The sequence below is a fragment of the Geotrypetes seraphini genome, chromosome 3, assembly GCF_902459505.1.
Source record: "Geotrypetes seraphini chromosome 3, aGeoSer1.1, whole genome shotgun sequence".
NCBI lineage: Eukaryota > Metazoa > Chordata > Amphibia > Gymnophiona > Dermophiidae > Geotrypetes > Geotrypetes seraphini.
This window is the reverse complement of record NC_047086.1, coordinates 339,178,429-339,194,524: the sequence shown is the minus strand read 5'-3', so window position 1 is coordinate 339,194,524 and position 16,096 is coordinate 339,178,429. Positions and strand designations below refer to the sequence as shown.

At 41.9% G+C, this 16,096-nt stretch overlaps 1 protein-coding gene across 3 annotated transcripts in view; it reads left to right on the top strand.

The window, feature by feature from the left end:
* Positions 1 to 16,096, top strand: part of WDPCP (WD repeat containing planar cell polarity effector) — a 483,012-nt gene that overhangs the window by 318,292 nt on the left and 148,624 nt on the right. For all 3 annotated transcript variants that reach the window (XM_033938784.1, XM_033938782.1, XM_033938783.1), the window contains one exon: positions 13,240 to 13,363. In XM_033938784.1, coding sequence (XP_033794675.1) covers positions 13,240 to 13,363 — 124 coding nt within the window. The remainder of the gene's footprint in view (positions 1 to 13,239; positions 13,364 to 16,096) is intronic.

Here is a 16,096-nt window from a genome sequence, read left to right as displayed (position 1 = left end):
TGAGGTTCAAAATCAAATTAAACTCAGAAGGTTTCTTATTCGATGGCATCTCTAAACAGGTGGTGTTTTAAATTTCCCTTTGAATTTATCTAGGATTTTTTATTTCCCTCACCTTTTCCTTCAGGAATTTGTCCAAACCTTTTTTTTTAAATCCAGATACATTGACTGCTTTACCACATCGTTTGGCAACAAGTTCCAGAGCTTAATAATTCACTGAGTGAAAAAATATTTTGTCTTTTTGGTTTTTTTTAAGTATTACTACGCAACTTCTTGGAGTGTTCCCTAGTCTAAATATTTTGAAAAGTTAATAATAAATTCATTTTTTCCCATTCCACTCTACTCAGATTTTCATAGACTTCTTCATATCCCCCCCAGCCATTTTTGTTCCAAGTTGAAGAGCCCAAACCTATTTAGACTTTCCTCATATGAGAGAGTTCCACACCCATAATCATTTTGATAGCCCTTCTTTAAACCTTTTCTAATTCCACTGTATCTTTTAAGATGTGGTGACTAGAAATTCACACAATACTTAAGGTAAGGTTGCACCATGGAGCAGTTCAGAGGCATTATAATATTCTTTGTCTTATATTGGAGAGGAGATTTCAGTATGACAGCTATGTCTTTTCCTTGGTTGCTGTTCAGAGGCATTATAATATTCTTTGTCTTATATTGGAGAGGAGATTTCAGTATGACAGCTATGTCTTTTCCTTGGTTGCTGTTCAGAGGCATTATAATATTCTTTGTCTTATATTCTATCCCTTTCCTAATAATTCGTAGCATCCTACTTTTTGGGCTGCTGCCACACATTGGAGAGGAGATTTCCGTGATTTCAGTGTGACACCTATGTCTTTTTCTTGGGTGCTGACTCCGGACATTGAGCAGAAGATTTCAATGTGTTGTCTGCAATGACGCCTAGATCTTTTTCTCGGATGGTTACTCCTAATGTGGAACCTAACGCCAAGCAGCTACATTTCAAAGACAGTGTGCGTCACTGCTCTTGTCCACATTAAGGGGAACTTTTATCAAGCTGCGCTCTTCCTGGCAAGAGTTCTAAGACCAGACAGGAAAAAAGGCCTTTCAACTAACTGTGTTGGTCTCTACAATAGCAGTTCATCATCTTTAAATATGAATAGGTACATGCCACATTCTAACTCAATTATCTGTGACTGAATCTTCCGTTTTATTTCTTCATTAAACTATCACAAACTGATTTATTTATTTATTTATTCAATTTTCTATACCGTTCTCCCAGAGGAGCTCAGAACGGTTTACATGCATTTATTCAGGTACTCAAGCATTTTTCCCTGTCTGTCCCAGTGGGCTCACAATCTATCTAATGTACCTGGGGCAATGGGGGGGGATTGCCCAGTGTCACAAGGAGCAGCGTGGGATTGAACCCACAACCTCAGGGTGCTGAGGCTGTAGCTTTAACCACTGCGCCACACTTCTATGTACTGCAACATAGAGATGATGAACTGCTATTGTAGAGCCCAACACAGTTAGTTGAAAGGCCTTTTTTCCTGTCTGGTCTTAGAACTCTTGCCAGGAAGAGCACTGGAAAAATACTTTCTCTGCTTTCTCAGTGCTGTCTCTTTTACTACTGACCAATGTGCTAGCTCCAGGCTAAAAGCCCACTTTTTCAAGGTTGCTTTTAACTTCTAACCCCCACTCACTTGTAAAGCATCCATGCCTTGAGAAGCTCCCTAACCCCCTACTTATCCTGTTTGTCTGTTTGATTAGATTGTAAGCTCTACCGAGCAGGGACTGTCACTTGAATGTTTCAATGTACAGTGCTGCATACGTCTAGCACCACTATAGAAATGATAAGTAGTAGTAGTATGATAAATTCTGTTCAGTAATTGCAGCACATATGTCAGCATGGTTGCATGTTTCAGGACTTCACAAGGATATATATCATAAACTGACCAGTGCTCCCTTTATAGAGGATAATTTAATTGGTGAGAAAGGTAAAGCAACATGAGACATCATAACAGACCATGAGGTCAGTATTCAAAGGGATCAGCCCCCTAACTTTGAGATTCAGGCTCCTATGTCAGTCTCTTTGAAAATGTACTATGGCTGAGGTCCTAAATTTAGGATCCCAAAAGGTAGGTGGCAACAGGGCTGAATATAGGGCAGGAGAAAATTAGTAGTGATTTTCAGCACTAGGCACCTAAATTAGGCACGTAAATATAGACAAATAAATGGTAGTCCTAAATTTAGGTTAATTTTCAGCTGTTAACTTAGGATGCTAAGATTAACTGAAAATAGAATACAAATTTAGAAGCGCAGTGTTTGTGAATGTCATCCTGCATTTGTATACCCTGCAGAGTCTCACAGCAGCCATGACAGAGCGGTTGTCTACCTCTCGTAGATTCGAATACACTTCCAAAAGAAAGCAATATGTCTTCGCGGCCTCAGTTTTCAGGCTAAAAACAGACTACACCTCACTATGGACCAGAGTCAGTAAACAGCACTGAAAAATAGGCGCTGTGATAAAGCAATACTCAGTGTTATTCTACAGAGGGATTTTCCAAAATACTTTACTCTTTATCAATTCACCAAATCACCAAATATATTGCTTCCACAGGTGATAAAGAACCAGTCTTATAACGTACTTAATTATACATACATCAATGCTCAAGTGTCCAGGGATTTTCAGACAGCCACCTGAGTAGCATAACTCATGGTGGTAAAATCCTCATTGCCTCTAGTAAAACCATGTTGCTTAGGGTCCTGCAATCCATTCAGTTCTAGAAATCTCATAATTCTCTGCTTAACAATCATTTCCATTAGTTTACTCACCACTGAGGTCAACCTCCTCCTTACTTCTATTTTTGTGCAGAGGGACCACATCCATCCTGTCCCCTTAGGCTAAGGGGACAGAAATCATATATATAAAAGCTAAGTTGGCTTTATATACATAAAGTACAATATAAATTATTTATTTATTGAATACTACATGGAAGAAATAAGCAAAAAGAAAAAAAAAAGTTGTTAAAAGGTCATAAATGCTAGGTTGGGAGCAATGAGGATTTTACCACCATGAGTTATGCTACTCGGGTGGCTGTCTGAAAATCCCTAGATACTTGAGCATGGACGTATGTATAGTTAAGTACGTTATAAGACTGGTTCTTTATCACCTGTGGAAGCATTCTACAGAGGGTGTACCAGGATGAGCACCTTTATTGAATAGTGCCTAGTTGTGATTCCTGCACCAAGGAGTTAAACCAGTTGAAACCTGGTATAAATCATGGCATGCAGGATAGACACAGATCCATGGAATGAATGCTCCTGACTTGCTTATACCCCCTCCCGTTGCCACGGCCCCCTTTTAGATTGCACGCACAACCCCTATTTGGTACCAATTGACATGAATAATTGTTAGCATCCAATTATTAGTGTTAATTGGCTTGTTAATCAGTTAGGTTGCTTGCGCAACTTGGGATCATGCCCAAATTTTGGCACAGATATTTGTTTGCCCTTTACAGAATCTGGAGGTAAGGGCCTAGACAAAGGCAAAATGTTCGACCCATTGTAGCAGAAGAAGAGAAGTACACCCAGAAGACCCCATTGGGCCTACCTAGGGGGTTCCTTAATTAAAGACCAAATATAAGCAAGACCAAGAAGATACACATTTGCTGAATTAACAGCTTCGAGTGGGTTTGTCTTACAGATACCTTGTTTGATCGTTGCTTTAATCTTCAGTTGGTTTCTGACCTACACATGGCTCCAAAGGCAGTAGAGCACCTTTTTTGGTGACAGGAGCCAAATAACTCAATATCCAGATCTGCCTCTAAGCTGTTGCTGAATCTTCAGGGCTTATTCCACTGCCTAATCTTGGCTTCATTCCACAACTTCTGGAGTCTATCCCTTCAGGTACACTGCTAGTAGAAAGTGTCGGTACTACCCTTTGGAGGACAAGCCCTAATACAAAAAATAGAAGGTCAGAAAATCAGCAAGATGAAAATCCACCAATTCAACTATCATTTTTTTAACTCACTACTGAAACCATAATTACATCTCCCAGCCCACAAGTATGCCCTACCTGTGGATGTGAATTAAACATTTTTTTTCCAGGAATGGAGTTGTATCACATGGATACCTGAATACTAAGTATTGTCAAGAGGGGTTAGCAGCTCAAGATTCCATTCATTCCCTCCTCCTGCCCAAACATTCCTCAGCAGACTCAGTCTTCCAACTGGCACAACAGTCTTCCATGCTTCACTTGGCACAACAGGAAATTCAAGTTTTGCTAAGTACTGAAGTAACAGAGCCTATTCCACTGTTTGGTACAAAACTAGGGATTTAATTCCTGTTACTTAAAGAAAACAAGATTTCTGCATCCCATTGTGGATTCTCAGAATATCAACAAATATGACGTAAACTGCTCTAATTACTTGTTGAAGGACACTGTAGAAAGTACTGAATACACATAAACGTAGCTAGGCTCATTCAAAAAATATGTACGTTCCAGCTCTATTTTATAACACACTTAAAAGGATTGTTCAGAAAAAAAAGAGGTTCCAAGCTGGAGCAATTCTGATTTTAACATAATAAACTCATTCTTTGGGTCTCCTTGGTTACATCAGGAAATATCCTGATCAAATATTCAAGAAATGAAATATCAGAATATTTTTTTTTTAACACCCCATACAAAACAACCAATCTTTATCAGAAGTAAGTGCCACGGTGACTAACAATGTGACAGGAGCATTGGGGAAGAAGTAAACAACCATCAGACTCATTCCCCAAAACATCTTTTTGATCAGATGGCATAGACTCCTCTGGGATCTGGAGAACTTCTTGCATATAGCATTCAAATATTTTCAGAAAATTATTAACAATTCCTATTAGATTTCTCCAAATTTTCCAGCTTTCTCTGTAGAGCACAATTATTCTTCACTAGAGCCAAATTTAACTCCTATACATTTTGTAGTTGTGTTCATGGATGAAGGGGCAGGGATAGGACCGCAGAAAATATCAAATGCAAATGGGAATGTATGTGTGGTAAACCAGGACAGATTTTCAGAATACTGTTTTTGTGAGGATCTAGCTAAACTAAAAATAGACAGTGATGGGGCCTGATGGGATACATCTGAGGGTACTCAAGGAACTTGGAGAGATCTGTAGGCTAACCTTTTCGATGCTTCTTTAGAGTCTGGAGTGGTCCTGGAGGACTAGAGAAGGATGGATACGGTCCCTCTGCACAAAAGTAGAAGTAAGGAGGAGGTTGACCTCAGTGGTGAGTAAACTAATGGAAATGATTGTTAAGCAGAGAATTGTGAGATTTCTAGAACTGAATGGATTGCAAGACCCTAAGCAACATGGTTTTACTAGAGGCAGGTCTTGTCAGATAAATCTGATAGATTTATTTGATTGGGTGATCAAACAGTTGAATATGAGAGGTGTACTAGATATGATATACTTGGATTTTAGCAAAGCCTTTGACACAGCGCCACATAGACAGATAATAAATAAACTGTGTGCCCTCAGTATGGGCCTTAAAGTGAATGACTGGGATAAAAAATACTGGTTAAGTGGAAGGAAATGGTGTATAATGGTAAACAGAGTTTACTCCAAAGAAAAAGATGTTCTCAATGAAGTGCCACGAGGATCTGTCCTTGGGCTGGCTCTCTAACATCTTTGTAAATGATATTGCGGAAGGACTGTCTGGTAAGGTTTGTCTTTTTATGGATGATACCAAACTCTGTAATATGGTAGACACTCCAGAGGGTGAGGATAGCATGAGGAGAGATCCAGAGAAGCTTGAAAAATAGTCCAGAAATTGACAACTAAGGTTTAATGCTAAAAAAAAAATAAAAATGCAAGGCCATGCACTTGGGCAATAAAAGTCCAACGGGATGGTATGTATAGTAAAGAAGGTGAAGTATTTCTGCGTTCGAAAGAAGAACAGGCCTTAGGGATGATCGTATCTGATGATCTTGTAGCAAAACAGGTAGAAAAGGCAACAGTCAAAGCGAAAAAGATGTTCATGTGTATAGTGAGAAGAATGCTAGTAGGAAAATAGAAGTGATAATGCCATTGTATAGGTTGCTGGTGAGTACTGTGTGCAATTCTGGAGATCTCACCATCAGAAAGATATAAATAGGATGAAGTCAGTGGTCTCTGCCATAAAGTGTATGGGGACAGACTTATAGACCTTAATATGTATACTCTGAAAGAAAGGCAGGAAAGAGGAGATCTTAGTGCAATCCCTAATCCTATCTCAACTAGACTACTGTAATGTAACACTAGTCCTTTGCATCTACAACTATTCAAAATGCAACAATAAGACTTATGTACGGACTACGGAAATCAAAATACCTATAGCCCTAATGTATGAAACTACGTTGGTTGTCATAACTGCAATGATCAAGTTTAAATTATGCATCACTGCCTTTACGATCCTGACAGGCAACATCCCCAACTACCTAACAGAATTGATCATCCTACTCTAGGGCACCTCCAACAGATATTCCACCAGAAATCTTTTCTACTTAAAATTCCCAGCATGCAATAATATAAAGTCTACCAGACGAATTACTTTATCCATCCAATATCAATTAGCAAAATGCTGGAACCAACTACCATTTACACTACAATCTTGTGACCACTATCTCAAGTTCAGAAAACCTTTAAAACCAAGAAATGGTAATTGTAAAAGCCAATTTCTAAACTTTCTAATGCAACTCCTGGACATAACGATAGCCAACAATTACCTGCTTGAACTTGTAACTATGATCTAATTGTATTAGTAATTGTAAATGAAGGAAAACTCCAGAATGAGGGGGCATAGTATGAAGTTAAGAGGTTATAGGCTCTGGAGTAATCTAAGGAAATACTTTTTTTTATAGAAAGGGTGGTAGATGTTTGGTACAGTTTCCCAATGGAGGTGGTGGAGACAAAGATGGTGTCTGATTTCAAGAAAGCTTGGAACAGGCATATAGAAGTTTTCAGAAGAGTAGATAGTGAATGCTGTAGATGGGCAGACTGGATGGGACATTTGACCTTATCTGCCATCTTCTTTCTATGCTTCTATGATCATACAAGACATTTTTTATAGCAGCAAACTTTTTCTCATTGTGTTAGTATTTAATTGAGTCACAGCACTAATGGAGTAAAGCTGAGAAGTCAGTACTTTACTGAGCTCAGAACAGCTTGCCAGATTGATTTAAGTGTAAAACAGTCAAACATGTGAAAGAGTACTAAGGCAAAGGAAGGAAAAGGCAAATCTTTACCAGCCTCTAATGCCAACATCTTCATCCCAGTAGATCGTTCTGATATTCCAGGCTTCTGGATTTCCCCTCCTCTGTACACATATATGATTTCAGTATGATGCAGAGAGAGAATTCTTGGCTCACATTCCATACAAGAATCATCCCATTATGCCTCACCAGGCATTAGCGGTCCATGCTGCAGGCTCTGACGAGCTCATTACAGATGGTTGTGGAGGGAAACTTTGCTAATTGGGGCTCAAAGATGCTTCAGTTCTGAAATCCAGTGCTGAATAACTCAGGACTGGCCTCAAAAGAGCTGGAGATGCCCCAAGTCTGTCTGACATCGACCCCAAGCACAAAAAAAATGAATCTATGGCACCAGCTACAAGGAGTTATTGGGGTTCCGAGGGGAATACCTTCAACTTATGCCATCTTAGACTTCGCCCCCTGAGGCTAATTTTATAACAGAGTACTTGGTTTAAGATAGCAAGCAGGTGTCTTGCTATTGAGAATGTGATATTAAAACAGCACTGCCACTGGTGAGAATGTAGATGAAGTACTCCCATACAGCTTAGAGGGAATATTACATAGATGAGGACTTAATCTAGTATTCTATAGTTTTCTGCTGCACACAAACTAATTAGTGCATAAGTCCTTATTGTCTATAACAGTGGTTCCCAACCCTGTCCTGGAGGAACACCAGGCCAATTGGGTTTTCAGGCTAGCCCTAATGAATATGCATGAAGCAAATTTGCATGCCTATCACTTCCATCATATGCAAATCTCTCTCATGCATATTCATTAGGGCTAGCCTGAAAACCCGATTGGCCTGGTGTTCCTCCAGGACAGGGTTGGGAATCACTGGTCTATAAGATATACTTAAGGGATCATGCACTAATGGAAAAATTAGCACATGGCCATTAATGGATGAAATGGAAAATGCAGCCATTTTGCAGCCTCACTAAAAGTAGCTTCAGCACAGGAGAAACCCATGCACTAATCATAGCACAGGCCACTTTTTTAATGCAGCTTAGTAAAATGGCCCCTATATAAGAACATAAGAACATAAGTAGTGCCTCTGCCGGGTCAGACCAGAGGTCCATCCCGCCCAGCAGTCCGCCCCCGCGGCGGCCCAACAGGTCATGACCTGCCTTAATCACCAGAAGGGGCCCCCTTGCCCCCTAGGTTTCTCATCGAAGTCCTATCTTCCCATCAATGTCCTAACCCTCCGGCCTTGCACCTGCACGACCTGGTGAGCTGTCTATACTTATGCAACACCCCAGCACCTCCCTCAGTACCCCACGATCTCCTTTTCCCTCAGGAATCTGTCCAATCCCTGTTTGAATCCCTGTACTGTACTCTGCCGGATCACTTCCTCCGGGAGCGCATTCCATTTGTCCATGACCCTTTGGGTGAAGAAAAACTTCCTTGCATTTGATTTGAACCTATCTCCCTTCAGTTTCTCTGAGTGCCCCCTTGTACCTGTCGTCCCTTTTAGGCTGAAGAACCTGTCCCTGTCCACCCTCTCTATGCCCCTAAGTATTTTGAAGGTCTCTATCATATCTATCATAAAAGAATGTATATCTTTTATACATTCTTACATTTTGCACCTATATATCCCCATGCCCTTTCTGCTTATGAAATATGGTTTACAAGTAGAAAATGGTTTTTTTTTTTTTAAGATTAACCCCTATCAGTACCAGGTGCTGCTGTTTGGCCTAGCAGCAATATTAAGAGTTTTCATCAAGTGTTTAGAAATGGAAATGGCCTATCTTTGGAAACTGAAGAAGTGAAGATATAGGTTTTCCCATATCTAGACCAATGCTTCATAACCTTTAGAGCCTTCAAAAAATGGCTATTAAGATTCAATGTTAAATTTCAGCCCTAGTCACTCAAGCATAAATAACAGTCCAATAAATTAGACCCAGGCTAAAGACACTTTCACCATTCATTTAAGGTTACTAAAAGGTAGCCTCAGCCCCACCACTCCACCTCTAGATCAATGTTTCATTGCGGGAAGAATTATGTGAGAACTCATCATTGGCTGCCTCTTAACAAATTTTTAATGCCAAAAGTTTGTTATATCAAAAAGTCTTCATGTACCTCAATAATAATAATAAATATTCAATGCTTTAAAGCGTCATCGTACTTAGCTTGTTTTTATCAGCCAACGTCCGGGAGTAGAACCTGACGTGCATGTTTCGCACTACAAGAGTGCTGTATCAAGGGCCTCCCTGTAATATATAAGAGAAAGGGGCCGTTAAAATTATTGACAACCCCCTCTCCCCCCTTAATATACTATTCTTACCATACTAACAACTTTTTCAATACCCACCAAGAACGCCCGTGTCATCCGACTCCACCAATTTTAAGAGCGAAAGATGGCCGCGGCGTCATAGCTGGAAGCTTAAATAACCCTCCCATCATATTACGTAGGTTACCACCCCCTAAACCCCATTGGCCCGACCTCATCCAATGATTGAAATCCACTCAATTTCTCCATTAAGTCCCCGTGGTTCCACTGTATCAAGCATAAAAATATGCCTCTGCTCACACTCATTGAGTTTAAAAGGATCTTTCTCCCCATCCCTCCCAACTACCCAATCAATGACACGCCAACGGATTTGATCTACTGTGTGTTGATGTGCTAACCAATGTGACACTAAAGGGGCCTGGGTGACAGCGTTAACAATGCGGGATTTATGTTCGGTAAGTCTGACCCGAATCGCCCTACTTGTTCTACCGATATAAACCAACTCACAGGGACAGACAATGGCATACACCACATCTTGTGACATACAATTTGTATCAGATCTTGAAATCAAGGTAATGTCCCTCCCTGGAACCTTCCAACTCCCCCCTTCAATGGTTAGAGTGCACCATTGGCACCTGCCACATTTCCTATGATAACCCTCCTGATTCCTACAAACCTTCCCATGAAGCAAACGATTACATTTTTGCCCTAATGTCATACCCCTAGAGTAAGCCACCCTTGGGAACTCCCTCAACGCCTGATGAACCTGTACTACATACCAATGGCGTTTCATCATGGTTTCAGAATAGTATATTAAGGGGGGAGAGGGGGTTGTCAATAATTTTAACGGCCCCTTTCTCTTATATATTATAGGGAGACCCTTGATACAGCACTCTTGTAGTGCGAAACATGCATGTCGGGTTCTACTCCCGGACGTTGGCTGATAAAAACAAGCTAAGTACAATGACGCTTTAAAGCATTGAATATTTATTATTATTATTGAGGTATATGAAGACTTTTTGATATAACAAACTTTTGGCATTAAAAATTTGTTAGAGGCAGCCAATGATGAGTTCTCACATAATTCTTCCCGCAATGAAACATTGATCTAGCGGTGGAGTGGTGGGGCTGAGGCTACCTTTTAGTAACCTTAAATGAATGGTGAAGGTGTCTTTAGCCTGGGTCTAATTTATTGGACTGTCATAACCTTTAGAGGCACACCTCGACAGTTGGGTTTTCAGGATTGCCAAAATGAATATGCATGAGATAAATGTGCATATATTGGATGGCCTTTTCAGTGGCAGTGACACAGCAGTGACATCCAGGAGAGATCAGGGTCAGCTTAGTAAGGAAAAGGGAAGGGAGATGCTAGACCAGGGGTGTCCAATGTCGGTCCTCGAGGGCCGCAGTCCAGTCGGGTTTTCTGGATTTCCCCAATGAATATGCATGAGATCTATTTGCATGCACTGCTTTCAATGCATATTCATTGAGGAAATCCTGAAAACCCGACTGGATTGCGGCCCTTGAGGACCGACATTGGACACCCCTGTGCTAGACAATTGAGGGGAGATAGGGAAAGGAGAGGAGATGCTCCACATGGGTGGGGAAGGTGAGAGTGGACATGTGAGGAAAGGGAAGGAGTGATGTAGATACTGGGAGGGGGATATGGAAGCAGTGATGGACACATAGGGTAGGGTAGGGAAGGGTCTTGAGCTGTACCTAAAGAACAAACAGCTGAAGGTTCCCTATGGAGTCAGGTACCCTTGGGCTGGCTGTTCCTTCTAAGCTGTGTGCGCACATGCATGCACACACCTAGCAACTACCTGCACCAAATTATTGCTGGTTTTCTTTATTGTGAGCACATCTTGTCAAGGCTGAAAATTTGTGCACAAAATATTTTTCATGTGCACATGGGTCAGCAAAAATTAAAGAGAAGATCAAATCTGATTAATAGAAGTGCTACCACAGGAGTATGCTGCATAAGAAGGAAGGCATATGCTCAAACATAGGAGCCCAGCCCTGTGGGTGCTGAGCCCCTCACATTACTGAGTAAGTTTCTTTACTGTGTCCAGGAAGGGATCATTTGTATTTTGTGTGGCACCCCCCAATCATTTTGAAATGAGGTAGATCAGTCCTGGAGGTACCCCAAGGCAGACACCCTCATCACAGCGGTTACCTATATATAAAAAACTTTTTCTAGTCGTTTCTGAGCTCTGAGAGAGCTGCTCGTTCTGGTACTGTCAGGTGACATGATTCTCATTTGCATTGCCCTTTCATCCTGCCATCTGCAGAGAACATCCATTGCAAGTAAGCACTTTATTGCGGCATCTACTCTTGTACAGCAGGTAGCTGCTTGTTTTCCTCATGTTGTTTGCAAGGGGAATTATAGGATGCTTTTCTATGCAGGATTATTATAGATGACTGAAAAATATGAAATTCATGGTAATTTGTTTTCTTTTTATTAATGGAACCCAGCGAAGCCTTTTATTTGTAGGGATGTAGCAGTTATCCTTGAGATCTTTCTTTCTGCCTTCAGCATCAAGCTGAGCTTTCTAATGAATCTGTAACTGCTAGGACCAGCTCTTGCTCCATGTAGGTTGGAATATTTCAGCAGCAGAAGAACATGCTGTCAAGAAAACAGCAATGGCAAGGAAGCAAGGCCGGTTTGCGCAATTACATTTCCGTGTTCAGTTTTAATCTAAATGAACTGCTGTTTTGAAACAACATATAGTTTTGAGTTCAGCTTATCTTGCTGTTTATACATAAGAAACCCAAAAAGCATAATTTCCTGACCTGTTTGTTTTTTTAATGTTCCTATTAAAATGTTTTGCAGTACTATTAAACTGAAAGAAAAATGCAACTTATTAACTTGGATTAAAATTAAAGGATTATCATTAAATGTAGATGACCAAAATATTTAAAATGATGCCAGTTATAAAAACTCTGAAACTCCAGTTTGGGAGGTGGTGATACTATTCAGTAGTGTAGTGGCTTCAGTACTTCTAATCATAGGGAGAACATGTCTCTCTATAAAGCAGGTTTTATGTGTAGAAATGGGAATTTATAAAATTGAAAGCAAAAAACGGATCCAGCACGTCTGCAGTGGAAAACCGGTATCAAAATCAAAATTGCACATACCTGGACTGAGCAAAGGTTTGTCTTTATGCACACACTTCAGAAAATAAGCACAGGTCCAAATTAAAGCACGTGGATCCCCTGGGGTAATTTTCAAAACGGAAGTATGCGCATACTTTCATCCTGAAAATTTGCCAGTACCCACATAGGGAAAAGTATGCACATACTGTTTATGGGTGCATTCAGTTATGAAATTCTCCCTAATTAAGAAAGTCTCTGTGTTTATGTAGCTATTTCAGATTTTAATTAAGCGAAGGTCCCAAGCAGGAGTAAAATGGTGGGTTTCCTTTTGTTTGGCAGTGAGGTGTGACACTGTAGTTAATTAGCTGGTACACTTTTACTGAGAAATCTTGTCCAGTTTCGGCACAATGAATCCCTTTTAAATAAATTCGCTTGTAACAAAAGCTTGGTTTATCATCAAATTTCTTTTTTCACCCTTGTTGCACTTTTGTTGTGCATTCTTACTATTAGCGTTACCTAAATGGAAAATTTGTACATAGATTTGTCATGCTTTTCATGTCATCGTTCCTTCATGAAGCTCACATTTAATCTATGTTGGTGAAACCTTGCTTAACTGAAAACCACGAGCAGCCTGTCTTGTTTCATTGCTCATGTATTTGAACTCCACAGCCCAGCTGGAGGCAAGCCTTGGAACCTTTTATGCTCCTGTAAGACTGCTTTCTGATACTACTGTGTTGGAATATAGAGATCCAATCAGCCGATATGCAAGACGATTCTTCCACCACCTGCTCAGGTGAGTGACTCCTTCAGTTTATTAAGGGGCTAAAACTTGCTTTAATGCACATGTCTCCTGCAATAAAAAGGCAGTCACTGTTTTAAAATTCTGCGTTAGCTGCTAAATGTGTATATATTGGATGGCCAGTACTGGGCAGACTTGCACGGTAGAGAGTTGCGCAGGGACAGAAATCCCACCCATCCCTGCCCGTCCCCGCCAGGATCCTCTCCATCCCCGCCCGTCCCCGCCAGGATCCTCTCCGTCCCCGCCCGTCCCCGCCAGGATCCTCTCCGTCCCCACCCGTCCCCGTCAGGATCCTCTCTGTCCCCACCCATCCCCGCATGGAATTACCTCCATCCCCGCCCATCCTCATAAAAAGCAGCAATTCTGACAGGATCATCAATTCCACAGTTTCTTTGGTGTTTGCGCTGCTGTTTTCCTTGTGGAATCTCTTTGGTGGAACTCTTTTTTTGTTTTCTGTTCAGGTAATTAACTTATAAACCCCCTCTTTTACTAAGGCTGACGTGTCCATTATATTATATGGACGAACCCTGTTTCCAAAGCCTTCCATCCCCATGGGAGTCCCTTTGGCTAGAGGGGGGTCCCCGTGGGAGTCCCATGGTCCAGAGTGTGGTGTCTGTGGGAGTCCCGTGGGTTAGGGGGGGATTCCTGCGGAACCCCCGTTCCCGTGCAGACCTCTATTGCACGGTCTTTGTCTGTATATGGCCATTTGGGTTAGGATGGGCTGGAGAGGGCTTCAAAGGCTGGGAGGATTTAGATGGGATGGAGTAGGTTTTGATGGAGATTTCGGCAGTTGGAACCCAAGCACATTACCGGGTAGTGGGATTAGGGGAGGGAGGATGCCATGTAGGATTTTAAAAGCTAGGCAGGCGCATTTAAAATGAACCCTGGAAATTATTGGGAGCCAGTGGAGTTTGGACAAAAGTGGGGAAATGTGGTCAAATTTGTGTTTTGCGAAGATCAACTTGGCTGCAGTGTTCTGAATTAGTTGAAGTCTTTGAAGACTTTTTTTAGTTAGACTTAAGTAGATGGAATTGCAATAGTCTAGTCTGGAAAAGATGATGGATTGAACAAGGACAGCAAAATGTTGTTGGCAGAAGCAGGATCTCACTTTCCTCAGCATGTGGAGGCTGAAAAAGCATGATTTTACGAGGCAGTTGAGGTGGTCGTTGAAAGGGAAGAGTCAATGATAATGCCTTCCACCATCACACTGCCCAAGGCCATACTAGCACCAGATTTAGCCCCAGTCTGTACCTCCAGTCCCTATCAGCATGCCCCCCCGCACCTTTGAACCTCTTCAGCAGGCCCCCCTATGGTTCATCAGGCTCCCCCAACAACCCAGCACCCCCCCTAATACAAACAGCCCGCCCCTCAGAGTTATTGGTGTTATTTTGGATTTTAGCACCTACCCTGGTGGCAGCAGTAGGGTTTACTGTCGCCTGGAGGACCACTTGCTACTAATGAGGACTCCTAGATTGAGTCCCAAAGCTGGGGAGTAGGGGGCTGGGGAAGGATAGACCCAGGGATGGGGTCTTTTAGAGAGGGGGCAGAATATGTGTTTCAGGAGGCTATGTTCTTGTGGGGGGAAGTCTCCTGAAGGGGGATCAGAGGAGATGGCGTAGCATGCTGAAGGATTTTGAAGGTGTGAGGGAGAGGTTCTGGTGCTATCATGGCTTTGGACATTTTGATGGGTGATCGGGGGGAGGGGGAAGAACAGCACTGCTGCACCAGAGCATTTTATTTCTAGCTGGCCCTGCACTGCATTATATGTAAAAGCAAGAAGTACGGTTGCTCCCACACTATCTGCACCTGCATGTAACACAGTGCCCTGCGGTGCAGTAAGCATCTACCCTATATGGTAAATGGAAGGCAAATGATGACTATTGTCTGCATTTACCACATTAAGGGGAGAATTTATCAATGGGTGCTGCCGTGTTAGCGTGCACTAAACGCTAAAGAGTATAATGGTTATCTTTAGCATTTAGTGTACATTAACACAGTTTTGGCTAGATTCACTAAATCCCCTCTTACCTTTCCAATCCGTGTCCGATCTGATCCGTGGCCAGGCAACAGGTTCAGAACCAGTCTTCATACAAATTGACGCAGTTAGAGGCATTCCTCACACCGACCACACAGATCGCTGAAGTGCAATCCCGACGCATGCGCAGACCGCACAAGCAAGGCCAAAACAAAGGGAGGGGGGTTATCTGCAAAAGCCCTGCTGCTCTAAGAAACCTCCCCCCCCAAAAACATGCTGCTGTTCCTGGACTGTTGCTTTCTTGTATGGAAACCTGTCTTGAATTATTCTGGATTTGCATGAAAGGTTTTTAGAATTTTTGCTTACGACTACCAGAGCATGGTTGCTTAAACTAAAGTTGTTTCCCCCTCATGTACAACCCACAAACCGCAGGATCCAGACATACATATTCGGATAAAACATCAGCGGCGTTGACTCGCAAGCCCGTGGTTTTAACCCGCAAGTTTAAAGCGGGGCTGCACTATGGCATGTTCTGGAACAGAACAGAACATGCCGTAGTGCATCCCCGCTTTAAACCTGTGGGTTAAAACCATGGGCTCAAAGGGCGGCAGAGAGCAGGTTTGCTTCTATTTCGGAGCACCTATTGCCCAGTTTCTCCTATGTGTGCACCCAGTAGGATCAGTATAAATATATTTTTTCTACCGCTTTTCTGGTATGGAGGGTGGATGTAATTATGTGCGCTGTCAGTACAG